The 21371-nt window shown below is 42.5% G+C and overlaps 1 protein-coding gene across 1 annotated transcript in view; it reads right to left on the bottom strand.

Moving 5' to 3' along the window:
• Positions 1–21129, bottom strand: part of PXYLP1 (2-phosphoxylose phosphatase 1) — a 38757-nt gene extending 17628 nt beyond the window's left edge. Inside the window, exon 1 of the mRNA XM_009325045.1 lies at positions 20998–21129. Coding sequence (XP_009323320.1) covers positions 20998–21076 — 79 coding nt within the window. The 5' untranslated portion in view covers positions 21077–21129. The remainder of the gene's footprint in view (positions 1–20997) is intronic.
• Between the last annotated feature and the right edge of the window lie 242 nt (positions 21130–21371).

Below are 21371 nucleotides of genomic sequence, written 5' to 3'. Positions count from 1 at the left end.
TCTGGATTTCTGAACGTGTTTGAGCAACCTGATCTAGTGAAAAACGTCCCTGCCCACGGCAGGGGAACTGGTCTAGGTTATCTTGGAAGGTCCCTTCCAACACAAACCACTCTATGGTTCGACTTAAGTCATTCAAATTATTTGCAGATTTGACAAAGAAAATTATCGACAAGCTCAAAAAACTCCAGCCACCTAAATAAGCACTGTCATAACAAGTGGTATTTACTTTTAGCACACCTGAAATAACGCATATTGGGGAAAAAAAAATAATTTAAAAAAAATCAACCAAACAACCTATGCAAATATCTGGGTCTTCTATTTAACTATGTTCAATAGAAAAATGAAAAAAAAAAAAAAATCTTATGATCTGGGCACCAGTCTAGGCAGTCCACTGGAAATTTCCAACAAACGTATACGCATAAAAATAGCAAGTATTTCAGGAAAGAGGGGAAAACAAGACGAAGGGGAGACGAATTCCAGTTGGAAAGCTGCCTTCTGTTTGCTCAGCCTTCTCAGCACGGTGACCCTGAGGAGCCCACCCAGCAAGGCTGGTCCTCCCCCCCCTCGTGAAAGCCCCCCCCAAGCTCTAGTGCAGTCTCAGTGCTTTGGGATGAGGTCCCCAAATAACACGGCCCCTCTTCGCACTTCTGCGACAGAAGTATCTTCCATTCCGACAGCTGAAGCCTCAGTTGTCTCTCAACTGTTTTCTCATCTTCTGCCGTTCCCTGGACATTGTTAGTTCCTCACGTATTTATGATGTTTTCTCCTTTCTCCCTCCCTTTTCATTTCAAGTACTTGGGCTTCACGCTCCCTTGCTGTCCTCATCTATCCTGCTTCCTCGCTGCCACGTCCTTCTTTGCACGCCTCATCCTCCCCAGCTCCCCACTGCACGGAAGGCTCAATTTGTTCCTCCGTTTTGGTAGCCCTTATGCCACAGAAAGCAGTTATTTAAAGCTCTTTGAAGAGCTGACTGTCTCTCTGTATCCAAGTTTTTCCTTCCTGAAAGTCCTCCTCTGCAGCATCAATCCCACCTTTGTCTCCCAAATGGGGCTTCTGGTCCGCAGGTAACCAGGAAACCTACACGGAGTATTGGACTGACCCAGCTCAGAGGGGGAAAAAAAAAAGAAAAAAAAAAAAAAAAGAAAAAAAAAGAAAAAAAAAAAAAGAGTCCCTCATACGGAGTTGAAATTCATCTTTTTACCAAACTCTATTCTGCTCTTTCAGCTGTAAATCATCATAAGATCAGAATTCTATTCTGTAGTTTTCACACAACTTTTTATAGCTTAGCACTCTTTATACGACCTGTTCTACTAGCTCACAGTAACATGCGCTTGCCCAAAACAGAAGTCTGCCAACGTGCATATAGTCATACTTAAATCTTTGATTAAGGGAGTTTCTGAACAGGATCTTTACACTGCTCTGCCTTTCAAAGCTCATGTTTTACTATGACAGGAATACAACAACGTAAACCAGAAATTAAACAGATGATTTTAATGTACATTTCCCGCAGCCAGGGCAGTTAATAAAACATATCTGAAACATATTTGGTGATCTAACTGGAAACTCTGCCAACACTGAAACTATAAAGAATACGTACATATTATTATAGAGGTAGTTTGACAACAAAAAGGGAAAGAAAATGTATTTTACTTCCCAATATTCACAAATTATTTTTAAAACTAAAGCAGCTACATAGAAACTACTTTGAAACACTAATTTGGAAAAAGTTCTATCTAGGAAAAAAAGTAGAAGGCTTACAGAAACCATAAAATGAAAAGAGACCTCAACACAACTCTGCTCGGTGTCCCACCGAGTTAAAATTGTTTGAAACACAAAGTAAAACTAAACACACGGGCTGGTATCAGACGAAAGCAAGACCTGACAGAACAGTCAAGCAGCAAACTCTGTCCTGTGAGCGACAGAGGGGCACTGGCCACACGGCAGAATAGCTAAATACTGCTGTAGAATCACGCCCAAGAATTTTTGCAGCTCCGAACTGAGATATGATTTTGTTTAAGCGAACAAAATCCAGAAGAAATAAAATCCACACTCTGATACTAAGGTTAATTAAACAAAAAACCTCCAGTAATTTTTGTTTTACATCAAACTGCTTACCCTACAGAACCTGAAGACAAAATTTTAAAATGAAGTTAACAGTTTGACTAGGAAACGTCTTTATGAACAAAACCAACGGCACCTGAAATATTATGATGTATGGTTTTATTCTCAGTGTACATTAAATATGACCTATTTAAAGAGCAAGAAGCTAATTCGTCTGACTTCCATGCCCCCCCAGTTCCTGAATGCCACAAAACATACCAAAAAAAGACAAATAATAGACAAGTAGTTTCTAAGCGAGACACGCAATCCTTCAGAAGTGCTTTCAGTATAACGGTTGTAACAATTACTGCGTAGCAACTAAACCCCTCCGGAAGAACATCAAGTTTATCAAATCAACTGCTGTACTCAGAAGTACAATATCGTATCAGTCTGATATGAATTAGGGCTACAAAACTGACATGAATTTGACAGAATTCACTACAGCAGAAAAACAAACACAAAGCAAAGTGCAGTCCATGTAGAAGAAACACCAAATTAAATGCTAAATCACTCCATTACCAGTTGCTCTCCCTCCTACAGTACTAGTTTCAGCTTGAAAAACAAAAGGTATCACCACTGTTTACCAAGAAGAAAAAGATTTATCCATGAAAAAAATCACTAACGTTTACCTAGAACCAGAAAGATAGGCAACAAAACCATTTTCCATTTCTGTTTTCCCTTGTAGCTCCAGCCAGTCTGAGAAGCAGCAGCACAAGTAGCCATGTTAGTCTCAATTTTCCGACTAAACAGAGACCTGAAGTCTTCATCTTTTATAAAACAGAAGGTTCTTTCAGCCCCATGCAAACATACTGTTTAAAACAGTCACATGGAAATGAAGCCACACAGCAGAAATGCAAAAAAAAAAAAAAAAAAACCCACCCGACTGTAGGTAACCTTATGCTAACGGGTAAAGAAAAGCAAATGCGCATGTCAGAGAGCACAAAAAGTTATTTATCCCTCTTCCACCTTTCCCCCCCCCCACCTTTCTGCTCCTAGCAGGGCACTAACAAGGCTGCCTCGCACGGAGGAGAACGCTCGGCCTTCTGAAATTCCGACCATGAACGTAGACTTCTCTTCTCCTTGCCCTCTCTGAAAAAAATGGAAGCTAGAGAAGGAGCAGCGTAGGGAAGAACAACCAGAAAGAGGAAGGAATGCTTCAAAACAAATGGGACGGGGGGGGAAAGGTGAAGACGTGCGCAGCAAGAAGAACAGTCTGGGCAAAGCAGACAAGGTGCACGTGTGCTGAAGCGGACGTGGTGCGACACCGAGGGCAGACGCCGTCGGTTTGGAGGCGAGGGGGCCTGGGCGCATCCTGCCACCCCCGAGGCAGCTCCTCATCCTCACGCCTGAGGAACCCATCCCCAGGGTCGCTCTTAGAGCCCTGCTTGGGATTACAAATGCGTATTTGGACGTCAACGAAGTTCAAGTACGCCTGCGTGACACACAATCCACCCTCCTCGTTTTATTCTTTTGTACAGCTTAAATAAAGGCTTTGCAAGTCTCAAACGTAAGATCTGTATTAACAGTGAGGGCCTTCATCCGTAATGCACAATGCCACAATCACTAATGTGCTGTATTTGAATGCTGAGTAATCACACGAACCAAAAAAAGGTTTATTAGCCTCACACTGGTCAAACTATCAAGTACTATTAAGAAAAACAACCATAAAAATCTTTTAAAAGGCTTTCTAAGCCTGTGAACATAAGCATCTAAGCTTCAGATTTTATATTTATATAAAATATAAATGGAGCTACTAAACTTTTACGTAAGTTCATCTTAAATTTTCACTGTCTCTTGATTTATTAAGCACGTGCAGTTTAATTCAGCAAAAAACCTCCAGTAATTTTTATTTTACATCAAACCACTTGCCCTACAGAACCTGATGACAAATTTTGTACCTATATAAAATCCGTCCACACTGAACTTACGAAGAAGAGACAGTCCTCAGCACCTCTGCAGTCTCTATCCCTTAACCATCCACATCTGAACCTACTTCTTCCACCGCATCCCTGCTTCCCCTTAGCATTCGCCCATCCGTTTTCTCCGCTTCGGCTGTGTCTTCCGCCTGTTCAGGAGCAAGTGGAGCAGGGGGCCCCCGAAGCACAGATGTATTCTCTACAGAAAGCTCCATATGCAACTGCTGACCTTTCTGCCGCAGAGCAGGCTCCAAGCTTCAAGGTTTTCTTCCCACAGTGCTGCTAACTTCTCCGAGCATCACTCCAAAGAAAAAAGAGCGGAGGGAGCTATGGGGGAGGTGGGTGACGGAAAGAAGAACAGCAGGGGGCTTGGGGACACACACTTGAATTTAACCTAGAATAGCAGCAGCAACAAGCTCTGCCTTGACAAATCCCTGACAAGCTACGGAAGGTTCCTTGGAGTGTAATTTCTCCACAAGACTTCAACCTAGCAATAGTATGTTTCAAGGTCACATAGGTACAGCTTTCAGATTGGAACGCTAGCTGGGCAGCAGAGGTAAACACTTCCCTTCTTATACACGGAAAAATGTTATCAAACCAAGGGTCCGAAAACAGATGACCCGAAGTACAGATTCATCAGCCTCGTTACAGAAGCGGGCAGGAATTTCCAACCTCATGGATTCCACTGAGCAGCCAAATGGGAGCAAACAGTGAACTGAGACTACAGATCCCTTCCTCTGAGTTTCCAAGAATTTGCAAACATTCAGCACTAGTGGCGAGTTATGGACCACGACGAGCCCAGACACATATACCTATTTGACATACATTCAGTTTCTGGATTGCTGCTGCTGTTCTTCCTTCTGTAAGAGAGATCATAGTAATTTAGAGAATTTTCAAGGAGTCTGTTGACTTACAGCGCAATCCTACTGCCAGCACCCTATGTTTCAAGTCCTAGGACCGACTTTGAAAAATATTTGGGAAAAGTATTTATAAGTGTAGTAACAAAAGTAGCAGATATCATAGAATAAACATTCTTTTCAAGCCAGTGCTTCTGATCAAAAGCACTGAAAAATGCTTGCTATGGCAGCCTTGAATACATGCACTTCACACTGCAGAACCACAGATTTCTGCAATAGCCTTCATTACAGCATATTTTGACACCAGAAGTTAAAGCCCGCTAGAATAGTTCTATTGATCCTATCGGGTAAACACAGACATCTCCCTTCCTACAGCAAAAATATCAATTACTTTTGAAGACAATGAGGAATGCTGCAGCAGACTTGTGCAACAGAACATCATATTTTGAATTCTTACATATAAACATTAATGTGCCAAGAGAAATTGATTAAATTCACAAAGTTGGGTTTTTTTTCCCCATTTTAATGCACTGAACCCTCTAGGGTAAGTTTCTGCATTACCTGGGTTAATATTAGAAAAGTGCTGCTTTTAAAATTCGGTTCTTTAGTGCTATGTTTGTGTTTCCTCATGTTCCTTAAACGACATCTTCTGTTTCAAAGTGACGACACAGTAGTTATAGTCCCATTTCCTTTCCAAATTATTTCTTGCGATTTAAGACAGACACGAGGTGGATTTCCCTTTTCTTTTATTCTTGCAGCCCCGGTCATCACAGAGCCTGAAGCACCAGTTCCCTCGCTGCCCTCCCTCCACCCGGAGAACTCAGCCACAGTCAGTCTTCAGCCGCAAACGCAGCGGGGATGGGAGGAGGGCAGGCTCCGGGAGGAGCCGCTCTCCTCCAACGGGGAAAACGCTCAGGGGAAATTTGAATTAAGGTTTAGGATAGAGAGAGATTGTTTCTTCATGGCCAAAGAGAGAACTTCAGCATCGCCCCAACTGTTCTTCAGCCAAAAAGCACTCTGCAGCCCCCGGCGGGGAAGCTCAGCCCACTGCCACACTCGCTGCCTGACACAGTTTTCACAAGTGTCACACACCGGTATAACATTTTGTCCGCGAGAGGAGCGCTGTCGTTCAAATTAAGGTACAGAGATAATGACTGTTCCCCAAAACTTCCCCTGAAGCCTTGCTTCTTATTTTAATCCCCCAGGACACAAGCAGCCGTCAGTCCCAGTCCCCACTTGGGCAGAGCCTCACCGCGGAAGCACAGCACGCGCCCCCCGGAACGGCGAAACCTGGGCGGCAGCTTGCAGGATTCCGCGCTGCCCACCGGAGCGAGCACGTTATTGCCGTGCTACTTCAGCACTACGTGATCGTCATCAAGTTGACCACCACAAAACATCAGCCCAAGCCACATCTGCTGTCAATAAATACTTAAAAGTAACGGCGGTCCAGCTATCTTCTGAAGACTGTCGAAGACATCGTTAGGGGAAAAAAATTGTGGCAGACAATACAACTAACTAACAAGACCAACAGCTATAGCAACTCCCTATTTTTCAGCCCAGTGAAAATAAAACAAACACTCTTTTTGGTTTGCCTGCTACATTTTCTCTGATATGGTTTGTAACCCGAGGAAAATCACCTGTCCAAGGCTGAGATGGCCACATCTACTGGAAATAAGAAATTTAAAGAAATGCTACCTAAAGTTTTCTTAGGTATTTTTCTAAATTATTTAGAATTTTCTAAATTCTAAATTTCTAAATTTCTAAAGTATTTTTCACTAGTTCCTTAAGCTTTGATTGATTTTTTTTTTGCAATAGCTTTTCTGTACTACAGGCCAATTTTCCCCCTAGAAGTCTGAGCCACTTTTAATTATTTAAGTAAATAAAAACGCTGTTTCTCTGTTTAAAGTGTAGGAAAAATAAGTTTTCAGAAGCGTCCTGTATATCACAGGTTTGCTGACAGAAAAGGGAAACTCAGGAAGGCCTAGGAGGTTGCAGACGTGCCTCAACTAATCTAGTGGAAGCCAGATCTGATTGAGGGGAAACAAGTGTAAGCTCTGAAGTGTTCGTTTCATTAATGCGTGTGTTTTTAAGAAAACCTCATCTATACTAGGCTATGAGGAAAAAACCTAAAGACTTCACCATGGTCTCCTGCCATGCACAAGCTCAAATACAAGACAAGCTAAATTTTAGTTGAACAAAACGGAAGTCTATACATATGCCCCGGTATGAGCTTTCACAACACAGACCCTTCTTTCTCCCCGGAACAATCATAGTATGATTGTAGCTGCAACCTGTAAGTGCATCTTAACTTTACTAATCAACGTTGACGTAATTTTACCGCATGAAATGCAACCAAAAGCTTATTCTTCAGTCTAACGCTAGCTGAGCTTTTCAGCCTTCCTGGCTTTCAGATCCCTAAAGCTCTCCACTGGAGATGCAAATCTCCACGTGGACAATTCGGAATTACCGCAGATTGGCTGCTTTTTCAGCTGTTCTTCACAGACGTGGTCAGAAATAGCCAAATCCCCTATGCTTTCCAGGAGTGGGTCACGGCCTACTTGTCTGCCTATTTTCTGGATCACGAGTTGAGGAAAATAAGTTTAGAGAAGTTCCCATCTCATGGAGATGTATGGCTACCTACGGCCACGGGTAGCAGGTACTGACCCAGGGCCTTATTCCTTACCAGCCGCAGGGGAAAAGGCCAGATGGCCTTGCCTGCCTATTCACGTTCAAAAATAAGCAGAACAAGTACATGTGACCGTCATGCATGGTAGCTCCACCAGCTTTAAACAACTCACGCCAGGATTGCTGAGAACAAATCTCTTATTTCCAGCTGCATGCTTTGCTGGTTTTTTTACAGGGTCCCAATCTGACTTACACAAGGAAAATAAATGTGCTAAGAAAACCTTTTTTGCACCAAAGCACAACATGGCAGGCCTCGTCGTGTTATGTTTTTGAGACCAAATTTAATCAGACACCTTAAATTATACAACGGGTGCTTGCATTTATTGAGTCCAGATGTGGCTCTGAAAAGAGCTTTATAGTTTTAGGGGTTCCCCCCCGCAATTGTTTTTCAACTGACAGTTCAGAAGGGCATACAGCACTGCCTAAATAGCTTCCAGGGTTTTCAGCTTGACATTAATAACACAGCAATGCTGACTGCAAGTCCGAGCCTTTTCAAGTTCTAGAGAAGACAGTCATTTTCCACTTCTCCTCCCAAAGTGAAAAATTACTCTCTGTATTTTACTCTATTTTCCTACTACACTGAAACACTACACTGTTTAACGTGGAAAAGATTTATATTTCCATCAGTTAAACGCACTTCTTTAAAATAAATATATATGCATAATAAAGCTCTTCCTTGCCAGCTTCTCACTACCTACCTCACTGCTTGCTCTCCAGTCAATCTGAAGGGAGCGGGGGAAGTTCCTACTAGACCTCTGGACAAGCAGACAGATTTCCTGCTCTATAACACATTACTCAAGTCAGATATTGCTCACGCTCACGGTTATTTACTGACAAGATGCAAAGAAAAAAAAGAAAACACACAAAAGGCCCACCACCACCTATGAAGCAGTTAAAAAAATTTCTTTACTGAAAGAGTGGTTAAACATTGGAACAGGCTGCCCAGGGAAGTGGTTGAGTCACCATCCCTGGAAGTATTTAAAAGACGGGTAGACGAGATGCTTAGGGACATGGTTTAGTGGGCATGGTGGTGGTGGGTCGACGGTTGGACTCGATGATCTTAGAGGTCTTTTCCAACCTTAATGATTCTGTGATTCTGTGCTGGTCCCTTGCCTGCCACAGGCTCATCAAGATTCACAATGAGAAATGTTACATAAACCGCACCACGACGCTATAAACGAAGTCATTCCTATCGGTGTGTCTGCATGGCTGCCACGTCTCATCAGGCTGTGAGACGACTTCGCCTATAGCAAATCAGTGTCCTGAAGGCTACCAAACAAGGCTTAAGTATACAAAGACTAAGTAGGGGTTTCTTTTAATGGCCCGAAAGCATGATTTTTATAAATACAGTAGATCCAGCCATTGTTACTGATCTAACAAGATTCATGAGCATTACAGTATTACAGTAAGATTTTAAAGCTCTGCCCTGCCTCTGTCTACAGAACTCAGCAACTGGTAAATGAACTAATCCAGCTGAATTGTCCTGGAACAGATTTTCGAAACAGCTTTTATCATCTGTGTTCAGAAACTGTTGGCAACTCTTCCCATTTCCATCGTATTGTCTCAAAATAACGGTCAGCGTGAAAAGGTAGCTGCAGGACACAATATACTGAATGCTACTCCCGTAATTTGCCTGTGGACGGTGACCTTTGTTTTTTCTTTTTGTCTTTGTGTATTTTTTGGATCTCACAAATACTGGAGCGGGAAGCCGTGCAGCAGTGATTACATCGTGACTGACAAAGAGACGCTTGGCAGATTTCGCATGGGAACTGAACACAAACATAGAGGCCAACTACATTGTGTTCAACATAGCAGAAGAAAACACGGCAGAAAGTATTTTCTCAGGAACACGGACTGCAAATCCTCTAGCTTCTGTGATCTTTTCATCTACAGCAGCTGAGAATAGTACAAAAATACGCCCCATGCAGTAGAATTCAAGATAGTTCAGCCGTCGCTCCTGTTCTGTTATCTAGCAATCTGTCGCTAACGCTTTACACCTTTGACACGGGCTCTCCGCTGCCGAGACGTGCATGCTCCCCCGCGCTTATTCTTTAAGGAATTCACTAATTCTTGCTACTAAGCTCTCGCTCCTCAATTGGGTATGAAGAGGAAGAGTGCACAACTGTTTTCTGTCGTTCTAGATAAAATGTGTCCCCCCCCCCCTTTAAAAGACCAAATGATAGGAACATAGAGCCATCTAGAGCTTCGAGTGCATGTCGTTGCCTCTTTTCCTTAGGGCTTTCCTTAGACATCATCCCAAAATACTTGGGATGGCTTTTGAAACACAAGTCAACTTTTATTAGGGCGTGTACTAGAACACCTGGCTATTGAAATAGAAATCGCAAAGTACATAGGTAAAAACGAAGAAATAAAAGGACTTAAAAGCACACCTTTGCTCTGCCCACTACAGCTTTACAAGCGTTGCTCCCCTGGCTTCAGAACACCAAATCAGCGGCTTTTTGGGCTGCAACAAATTCTGTACATCTGCTCACTGGTAAAAGCATGTTTCCGTCACCTCTCAACAGAGCTGCTTTCTGCACGTCTCAGCAGTATCTCTGTCTGCACGCCTGGGTCAGATAAGAGTCATTTCTCTTTCTCTCAAAGGGCTACCACCCAAAAGGCAGGAAAACCTGCCTTGTTTCTTTTGATCCCATCCTCTCTGTAACGACACATGGAAAAAAGGTACAAAGGGAGTCACCTAGAGCAAGGGGATGAGCAGCTGAGGAACTGCACGTGGAAAAGAAGAAAAAACCTTCAGGGATGAGAATCACGTCCCACTGCCCAGCCAGAACAGGAAAGCTCCGCAGGGACGGCAGAGGAGAGAGGCAGAATCAGACACCGGCAACCTCTGCCCTCGCCGGCTCGCCCGCAGGTGGGCAAAGACCAAAGCTGCCCGAAGCACATCTCCCAGAGAGCCCTGGCAGCCAGGGGCTGCGGGGACCGGGTCCTGCAATCTGTCATCCTGAAAATCCCAAGCAAGAGCTGGAACGCCAACCCCACGCAGAGGGGCCATATTCTCGTGAGAACCGAGGGCTCGTATTGTGCAGACTTCACCCGCCTGAACCAACCCTGAATCGCCAGACCAGATTTAACATTTATAAAGAATGTAACAGCTGCACCTTAGAAACAAAACTCTCTCTCTGTACTATTTCTACAAACAAAATAAGGTGAATTTCAGAATTTAAAAACAACGTTACAGGTGTTAAAACACAGCTCAGGTCAGTATACAACTAACCCATGGGAAAATCCTAGAAACAATTTTTTTGGCTTTAAAAGACAGACATGCCGATCCAAAACACATCTGCAGTTATCTGTAAGGCAGCCTGGCTCAGCATCAGAGAGTTATGAAAAAGCAACAGCAGAGAACTGGATTAATGAGGTTTTGGTGAGTTGATAAGGGTAAAACTCCTGAAATTTTAAACAACAAAAAAGAATTTGCTAATAAATAAAATCACCTGACCTACTGCTACAGAATAAACTAATCATTTAGGTTGGAAGGGACCTCTGCAGGTCATCTGCTCCAACCCGGCACTCAAAGCAGAGCTAACTCAAATCAGGTTGCTCAAGGCATCGTCCAGTCAACTGTAAACAGTTTAAAAGTTACACACGTTGGCTAAAACCACCTACAACTTAGAATGACAGTAGACAGACTAAAGCTTGGTTATGACTAAGCAACTCTCAAAAGAAAAAGAAAAAAAAAGTCCAAATTTCTTCACTGTCCCATGTCTTAACTGAAATTGGCCATCATCAAGTTGATACACGTTAAAGTACAAACTGCCCTTTCCTGAGAAGAGATTCAATTGACATAGAAAGGCAAGCAACTACTGCCTCATAGAAGGAAAAAAAAAAGAAGAAAAAGTGGCATAGGAACAAGAGGCATACTCCATATTAAAAAGAAAAAAAAAAAATCAGAGCGTTTCTTAAAGCTCTACAGAAAATCTGAGCTACTTATTCTATGTACTATATCTCAAATTGTCTGCAATGCCGGACAGTCCCAAGCAATGGTTCCAAAAAACCACTACTGAATTCGTAACTGACTAATATCACGTAAACAAGCACACAGGACTGTAAAATGACTGCAGTATCTGAAAGGTAGGAAAAACACTACAAAAAATTGCGAGAAGAAGACACTGCGCAATCACCTTCTGTTTGCTCCCCAAGAAGTCTACTACACTTCCACAGACTTTCATGCAAGGAAACTAGCAGGGTTGTAAGAGTTCAACTGCAACAGAGCTTCTAGCAGTTACATTGGCACATCATGGACTTGCAAAAACCCCAGCAGCCCAGGTCACTAAGGAAGACAGCCGCTCCTCGGGGAGCCTCTTGGTCTAGAGGTAATTCCGCCTTTTGGGCCCCCACAAGAATACGCTACAAGAGGAGGGCCGTTGTCTGAAGGCTGCTTTCGGACAAGCAAAGGCCTGACTCACATCTTCACAGAACAAACCTATAGGTCTCTCTCACACAGTCACAATGAACAAAATTTATATCCTTCCTCATTTCCTATTTTACCCTCATTTACTTTTACAGCCCCATTCTGGTGATAAACCCAAGTATCTCGAGACAGCAGGACTCCATGGTATGTAGAACGACAAAGGCATTACCCACGTCCTTGAGAGAAATGTAGGTCAAATGTGTTTAAATAACATACAATGACATATAACATACAAGTCATCTTCTGGTGGAAGCTATTTGTGGCGTTATTTGCAATTAGTGCAAGAGCCCAGTTTGGCAGGAAGCAGAACAGGGAGGATTTAACTACAGCACAGGAATTCCAACAACGAGAGCTCAACTATTAGCAACAAAACAGAGCTCACTCCCAGGTTAAATATACAGTTACATATATGCACACACACAGAGTTATATATATACACACAGAGTTTTATATATACATATATATACACACAGAGTTTTATATATATATACAGAATTAAAATCAATGCATTAGTCTAGGTACAGACTGGCAGAAATATTAATTACTGTAAGCGTAACATTTTTTCTCCTACTGAGAATATTTATTTCCCTTTGTTGTTTACTATCCATTCGAAATTCAAACAATTAAGGACAGGTACGTACCCATGAGACATCCCTACAAAAAGTCACTGACCCTTTCACATGCTTAAAATAATTGCAATATCTATCACTATAATTATTAAAAGACCGAAGCACAAATTTCAACAACTTCAAACTTTCTCGCAGGTATTCGGACCAAGATTTGAGTTGGATTTTGAGAGAAGTGATGTTAAAATGCTCATTATTTTCCAGCCTTGTTTCCTTCCCCCCCAGAATTTAACCCAACGCTGTAGTAAGGATTTGCAGAAGCCTAACTAATAACTTGCTGTTAGTTTTTGCGAAGTATTAGGCTTTATTCACAGTAGCCTTCAACCATATGTTTTAACAGCTCATATTAATCTCTGCTTACATAGAGTTCAACTAACCATCATGGATGAAGCCGAAATATATATTTAAAGAAGATTTATGGAGTTCTGTAGCCTGCCAAGTAACTTCTGCTGGTCAAATCCTGTCTGAAGCAACTTAACCTGACCTATATTTAAAGCAGATATTTAAAAATGATTGCGCTGTTTTTGTGGGAGAAAGTAAGACTGTCCCACAGTATCATTCTCAAGTCATCATCGTGTCTCCTCCCCCTTCAAGGGTTAATTTCTGGACCAGTATATTATACCACCACTTTTGAGAATAACAAAAAAGTTATTTAAATCTCCAGTTACAACATAAAAAGCATCTTTAACAAAAATCTGTGTGTTTACAGTTAGTTTTCTTCATTCACTACTAAAACGTACAGAGCCTTGGATGTATTATTTGTGGGTTGGTTTTCCCTTTAATCTTAAATTCAGATTGAATTAGTACTTTCAAGAAACCCAGAGAGACTTCTCATTAGTGGAAAATCTGCCATGCTTATGAGCTTGAAGGCTAAATTCGGGAAGGGAGATATCTGATCTCCTTTTAATTTCGTATGCTGGTAACATGACAAAAACAAGTTCTCTGCATCAAGAATTCTAAAGTTGCGGCTTTTTAAATATAGTTAGTTGTATAAATCAGCAAAATGCAATACTGCAGGTTTTTTTTTTTTCTTCCACTGAAGAAATTATATTCTTAAAATACGGAACATGAGTAGTTACTGTTTGATGGTAAGGAACAGTAAGAGATGGTAAGGAATTCACCTTAGAGAGATGGTAAGGATATTCTGTCCAGAAGCAGCCAGCAGCTTATATTATCTTTTTACTTAATACCTTAGGGTTTTTTCCCCCTTCTCCTTCAGAAATTAAATTCTGGGAAAACCCAGCTCACCCATTTTTTCCGCAGACTTCGCATATCCCGGCTCCTCTCGGCATCCCACTGGCAGTCTCTGGGCAAGGGGCCGCGGGTGCAGCTCACACCCCCCATTCTGGTTCGGGGCGGAGGCAGGGGGACGGTGGCAGCTCTGCGGTGCCACCGCTACAGCTTCGCCAGCTGGGGAAGCACATCCCGCTTCGCAAACGGCAAGGCTGAACCGGAATGTTACGCCCCCTCGGCTTCCACCTCTGTTCACACCCGCAAGTCCTTGCCGAGCGTTCGGCACCGGCCCACGCTCTCCCGGACCACCCGAGCACCCGCTGCACCGCCGCTCGTCCTACAGCGGGAGCCGAAGCAAGCAGCGGCAAGGATGCCGGGCTGAGCCCCGAACGCTTCAGCGCTGCTCTTGTACAGCTGTACCGGGCCGCCAGGCAGGGATGCAAACAGCAGCCGTCACACCAGCGGGGCTGGGATTATTAAAGCAAGCAGGTTTCCAAGGGGGGCCGCGTAGCAACACGGCAGTTGCCTCCTGCAGGCAACGTCCTGGCGGGATTGCACATGGTGCCCACACCGTCCTCATGAAATAAGAGCTGCCCGCAGCACTCAAGCCAATAAAATAAAACTCTACTACTTTTCCTTGTGGAGAATCCTGATTTCTGTTTCCTATGACTCATCGGTAAAACCAAAACCTCCAGTGCAAAACAAGATGACAGAACGTAGAGGGAAATTATTACTGGAAAAGCAAAACGTCATCTCCAGACACGCTGAAACACCAACACCCAGGACTGAACCATCAAGGCAGAGGAAGTATTTAAAAGAAAACAAACCAAAAACCCCCTCCCCACACTTGACAGGGGAACCAGCACCCTGCCAGGGTAGCTGCCGACGTCCTAAAAAGCAGCAGCAGATACCAAAATTCTTTTTATCGAAAGACAGGCCTGAGGCACTGACCAGAGTATCAAAGTATTTAGGGAAACAAACTTCAAACCAGAAGAGAAGCTCCATATGCAGGATCTGCCTGAGAGCCAGGGACTCCGCGATTCTGCAGGTGCCCGAAACAGGCAGGCTCAAGAGGGAAGCCTGTAATTTATGCCTGCCACAGGGATAAATAGCTAGTAAAGAGAGATGCTTTCCCACTATAGTTTTAGTCCTCCTCTGTTGACTGTTACTTTCCTTAGGCTTTCAGTAAATGGAAACAAAAATAAAAAACAAAGTAAAACAAAGGTATTTCCTTTGTCGAAAAATAATTTATTTACACGCATTCAATTAAAAAAATAAAAATCCAGAGTCATTGTCAAGTGAACTTTACAGAGATTACGTATGGCGTCTTAACAGCTAGCTTTTAAATTTCCTTTCAGTTTGGTTTACTCAAGGTAATTCAAAGATAAATAGTTGAGACACCCTGAGGAGACCCACCTTCAGGCTCCCGCAGTCAGTCACAGATGTTCTAATACACTGGAAGGTCTGTGCTTGCCCGGTAATTGGGTTCTCATGTACTACACCAATCTTAAGGGGAAAAAAGGAAGCCGCTCTTCAGGCATACTTGCAACCTCCTGTTCCTGAGCTGACCTAAGGGCTAACCAATGTAATTAACATTGACAGGGTCCTAAATTATGCCTTCTCCCCTCAGCGTGAGGCTGCAGGACCACAGCCAGATTCTGACGCATCCCTTACAACACGCTTGAACCTAGCTGCGCTGCCATCCTCCGTCTCTGTACTACAGCAACCGCTGCATTTACAATCCCTTTGCACCGCTCTGGGCATTTTACACAGCAGAGAGTAGGAAGGAAGACCTCAACCACTGCAACCTTTTCCTCTGGCAAAAAAGAATAAAGTACCCCAACTTGCATTCACTCTGTTTGTGCGGAAGTAAACTGCCCAGTTTTAGTCGACAGCATTACAGACAAGATTTGCCCCGACAAAAATACAGCCCACGATCTAGCACAGGTCATTTTTCCATTCTGCAGGTTTTCTGACAGAGCAAAAACACTGAAGTCTTTTAAGAGAATAACAACGTAATTCCATTTTAGAACAGTCTAACTGAAAAGTCTATCAAAACCAGTTCTCCTTTTGTCTCTAGTACTGAAGATTTAAATCATTTTAGAACCATGACCATTTACAAAAACAGACAAAGAGGGGAAAAACAAAAACACGTGTGGCGTGATAAATACTATAAGGAAAATACTTCTCCACTCTTTTCCATAGATCTGGCCCCAAACATAAAACAAGAGAGAAACAATGACAATTCCCAATAAAACTTTAAGCTGCCAGTCATATTTGGTTTGGACATCAACCAGTCTCCCCATCCAATGGGTTTCCCAAACAAAAACTCTCATCACTGTATTTATCCACCAGAGACATCGTGGTAAGCTTTCAGTCAGCAGTGGAACAGTTTTGGAGTTTTAACTTTTAACACTGTCATTTTTCTATGCCATTTAAAAATTAAAACACGTACAAAATTTGGAGGCATTTGCCGTTCAAGAGAGTCTCCTCCTATTGCTGATCTGGTCCAGGTTTCATACTGCACAATTTCTTAATAGCCAAACTGAATTTGAGAACACATCTGGCTCCCAGTCTTTTGCTTCAAAGTCCAGGCCATACAATTATGTAAAAGATGCCTAGAACCGTTAAGTCTTGTACTTTTTCATCAAATATAAACTTTTTAAGCCTTCTATGCACCTACTAGAAATGGCAAACAACCCTGGCAAAACTATGAATAGATTCTGGAACATTCTAGTAAATTTTCAAACACGTCTCAAATCTCATTCTCCTAGCACTCACCACCAGGTAAGTTCAGAAACAAAAACTGAGGAGGTATTTATGTAGCAGCGGGAGCATGCTGCTACCCACCCGATGCAGTGGGTAGCAGCATACGTAAAGACCGTACTCGGACCCCGTGCCTTTTGTTCCTATACGAGAGCGTAAAGAACAGAACTGTTCAAGTCCCTCATCGCCCAAAACCTATGTGACAGAGGACTCAGGCGGCGGGAAGGCAGGCATCTTGTGCGATCCACAGCACCTACATCACCTTGAAGAATGAATAATACAGTTCAAAAAAGTCCTTTCTCCAACTGTTGGGCAAAGTGCAGTCTGCTTATGTGACTCCCTTCTCATCAGGACAGGGAAGTGAAGAAATGTCAGCCGAACCAAGGAGAAAAGTCAGATCTGGCATTTGATCCGGCAAGCCGATCCAGCACGCAGCCCTTGACAAACGTGAACCGGCTGCTCCACAGAGCTGCCTTCCGCGTCCCCGGTACCGTGGCACTGCAGACACAGGGCAGAGGGTAGCTTCTGCTCGTGTAAAAGTGATCCTCGCCAACTGCTCCGTGTCTATCCACTGCAACTGCTGGTGGGACAGAACATTTTTAAGCACTCAGAGCTGCTGGTTGCTGTCAAGAGAGATTTTGGGGGAAGCTTTCTCAATGATTTAGCCCGTAAGTTAAGCAGCATTAGTATCTGTGTAGGGCACCAGCCTTGGGGAGGGGAACAAACAACAAACAAACAGGAAAGCAGACTAGTTTAGACCAGAACTCAGAAACCACAATAAAAGAGAGAGGGACCAAGAACAAACATCAGAAGAGGACCAAGTTTTCTATCGATCCTGGTTCCATCCCCCGCCTACCAATACTGAAGACTCTGAGGTCCACTACCGGTCGTTTTCCCCAACGTTTCTCTCCTCGTGTCTAAACCCGAGGTGTGACAACTGTTAGCTCCAAAACGATTGCCTTGGGACTTTGTCTTACAAGGAAGGACGGACTTGCACTAGGACTGCTGACACTTAGGACACCCATCACCTCTACTTCATCGTGGCTGCAGAAATCACTGCTCGTAAAGCTGTTCCAGACCCTTCACAGCACAGCCTGTTAAAGTAAACCAGCATCGATTTCTGCTTGACTGGGCTGCAAACTGCTGCAAGCCATTCCTGAACCCTCACGGCTCAGGCATGGGACAGACTAATCTTGTCAGCCATCCCAGTGTCGGCTGTTTCTAATACTGAGTCAGAACCTACGGAAAACCAGCTGAACTTGGCCTTCAGTACGCCCTTCACTTCAGAGTCAGCTACAACTCACAAGTCTGGCTTCAAATCGCCGCTGTTCCAGGTGTGGACAAGAGGGGATAAAATATCAAGCATTTACGGGAGCGATGCTCTGCCCTAAAGCAGAAGTTTAAAAAAGGAAGATATGTACCATTTATGTAATTATGCATTTAATGTTACTGTTTCACTTTTCTAAACAAATTTAGCACAGAAAGGAAGAGACATCTTCAACATTCACTGCTTAGAAAAGCAGTAGTATGTTTTAAAACGACCAGCCCTCCTCCACAAAGCTGTGCGCTGCTTGCTGACAGAGAATCACAATCTCACAACAGCAGAAAACATCCGTTTCCACGCCAAACGCTTCAGGAGCTAAGTCCCTTCAAAAAAAAAAAAAAAAAAAAAAAAAATCAGTGGCTTGGGCATTTTCCTGACTCTACATGTATAAACTCTCATTTTCATTCCATGATCTGACACAAATTATAAAGCAGCATAACCAAAATTTTTCTCCAGGCAGCTCGGAAGGGATCAAAATTTGGAAACCAAGTTTTACAGTTTGATGAAAAAGAAAAGCAGCACATTGCTGCCAGAAACAAGTTGTATACATGAAACAAGACTACACTACTACCCACTTTGTGCGGCAGTGAGAATCAAATCATGAGGGATACATGCCTCTGAACTGTGTCATGTCGTAAGAGCAACAGATTCAGTGCAAGGAAGGACCTTCAACGTGCCAATAGGAAACAAATAGTAAATACAGATCTACTGAGTATATAGTGCTACAACAAACAGAGTCTGTATTTAAATCCACAGTTAAAGAACGCTCATCCCTAAAAATACATACAGTAATTGGAATTTTGCTGGTTTTCAAAAAAAAAAAAACAAACAAACAAACCAATAAACTCCAAACTACTCATAAGGAGACTAACATACCGACAGACCATTCTCCATGTCCCGTGGAGCTAGACACTTAGATTTTCTGTCCCTCAATGCTCTATTGCAGTGAAGTGCTCCCTATCATGCAGCATCAGAGGGGCTGACAGATGTCCTCTGAAGGACATTCTGAAATTTCTCAGGTGGGGGTTACTGCCTTATTGAGTCAGCACTTGGTCCACTTTTATCAAAATAGCAATTTTATGTCTTCATATTAGTCATGGAGACTGACCAAAGCCTGCTCTAAGACAGTACTGAAACTGTGCTTCCATTATATACACCGTATTGCAAGCATTTCCTTAAATATTTGCATGCCCATTTCATTAAAAGCTCAAGTTCAGAATCAAGCGTTTCCTTAGTTGAACATTGAACTAGTCAGGAACTATAATTTGGAGAAGACTAAAGATTTACAGCTATGTTTAATTTGAAAGCAGCTCACCCAGCGCTTGCAGACTCTAATATAACTTAGCAGGTAGTGGGTTGTTTTGGGGTTGAAGGGGAAAAATTTGTTTTGGCTTTAAGACTTTGGCTTGGTTTTTAAATTCTCCAAACTCCATCTGGTTTCCAAAATGGTGTTACACGGTGATAGAAGAAGAGAGTTTTGTCTTTGCTTGGGGAAGGTCTTTGTTCCAAGTCTGAACTAATCCCTCTACAAGCTGAAGCTGGTAGAAGTTAAAATATCAGTGTAAGACCTGTACGTCACACACTACTCAGTTCCTGCTAGCCTGTATTGCAGTTCTCATTACGTAAAAATCTCTATATGTATCTTGGTATTGGCACTAAGCTTCATGATGGTTGCTTGCTGTAACTTCAGTGCTTTTTAAAGCACCCCTCAAACACCTTTATCTCCGGGAACTCCTCTTGCACAAATGTTAAGTTCTAATTAAGTGGAAAATAACTTCCTCTTTTGATTAAATGTGATTCACTCTCCTATATGCCTACCTCCTCATCTCTAAATAAAGCTCATTTTTGTTAACAATTCCGTTTCACATTTCAGCTGAAGTTCCTCTAGGACCTTCACCCTCTGCACAATTCGTAACCAACCACGCAACATCAAGGGCAGAGCCATAAAAAGCCTAATGGGCAAAACAAGCTGCAATCAGACCCACCGGCAGGTACCCACAGGAGGCTGAAAAAGCAATTGGGAGCCACAGCTCCCTGTATTACCTGCAGATCAGTTTAAACACACAAGAAATAATAACATAAAACCACAAAGTTTCTTTCCCCTTCCCCCCCCCCTTTTTTTTTTATTAAGTTGTCCATCATATGCAAAAGACACTTTCTAAATCTAAAGTAATCCTCTGGGTTCGGGGTTGTTTTGGTTTTCTACACTATGCAAAAAAAGCATAGACCAGAAGGACCACACTCTTATATTAGAACACGATGCAAGACAATAACGACGACGACGACCAATGTTATCCTATACTATGGATATGCATTTTTCCTTGCCTTCCAACAGCAACTAATTACATCGGCATGTATTAGTACATATTAGGTTTACACACAACATCCCTTTACCTAGCAAATGTTATCACTCATGAACTAGGTGGTAAGCAGCCATACGGCACGATGCTCATTTGTCAACGTACACTGACCGGCATCCAGCACCACCCTCCCGCTCCGTCATCAGTAAATGACGGCCCTCCGGATCGACCCATGATTAATTGATCTGAAGCACAACATAATTTATCTTTTCTTAAGCAAACCGGTCACTTGTGACGAGCCAATTCAACTGTTCAAAGTTTTCTCATGTGAGGGTACAAATAAGGAGAAGTTCCAACACTCAACCCTCTCACAGCAGTTTTCTCAATCCCCTCTGGTCTCATGCAGTGTAAAATAGGAATTGCAGCAGTTTTTACTCAAATGTGTCTTGTCTACTTTCATGGAAGGCTTCAGTCACCTTCATGGAAGGATTCAATCACATTCAATTACTTAATTGCACTACAAAATTACGATTTCTTTCTGAGATAGCCTGATTTGAAAAGTCTCTAGATTATATAGATTCCTATATGGCACACAAAACTATTTTTATTCTTACATTTATTTTCTTATTTTTGAAAAAACAAAACACAACACAACAACAAATATTTAAATGCAAAAAGAATGCTTAAACAACATGTAAGCATTTTCAAACACACCTATAGACCACTATATACAGAAAACAAAAGGGGAGGACACTTACAGAATTGTAGACTGAGGCTCAAAAAGGCTAATAAGGCTGCCAAAGCCAGCAAGAACAGAAAACGGTTTCGGAAAAGCATTATTATTCCTTCTGCTTTCTCTTCATGGTTTCATCATATATCAACGGTTCCTGCAAACAACAAAACATTGGCAAATATATTTCAGATGTGGAAGCATCAGCTATAGCAAAGAAAATTCAACTATCCTTTTGACGGTGTCAAGTTATTTCTTAAAGGCAAGCACATGAGGCAATTCAAATTGGCAACAACAGTACCAATAAGTTGTCTACACCCTAGTTACGAGACTAACTATATTTCCACAAGACAGAACTTTCAAGGAAGTTAAAACAATTGCCATTTCCCATAAAATTAAGTT

Source organism: Pygoscelis adeliae, unplaced genomic scaffold (genome assembly GCF_000699105.1).
Source record: "Pygoscelis adeliae isolate BGI_AS28 unplaced genomic scaffold, ASM69910v1 Scaffold155, whole genome shotgun sequence".
Classification (NCBI taxonomy): domain Eukaryota; kingdom Metazoa; phylum Chordata; class Aves; order Sphenisciformes; family Spheniscidae; genus Pygoscelis; species Pygoscelis adeliae.
The sequence above is the reverse complement of the archived record's forward strand: the minus strand, read 5'-3'. Positions and strand labels throughout refer to the sequence as shown.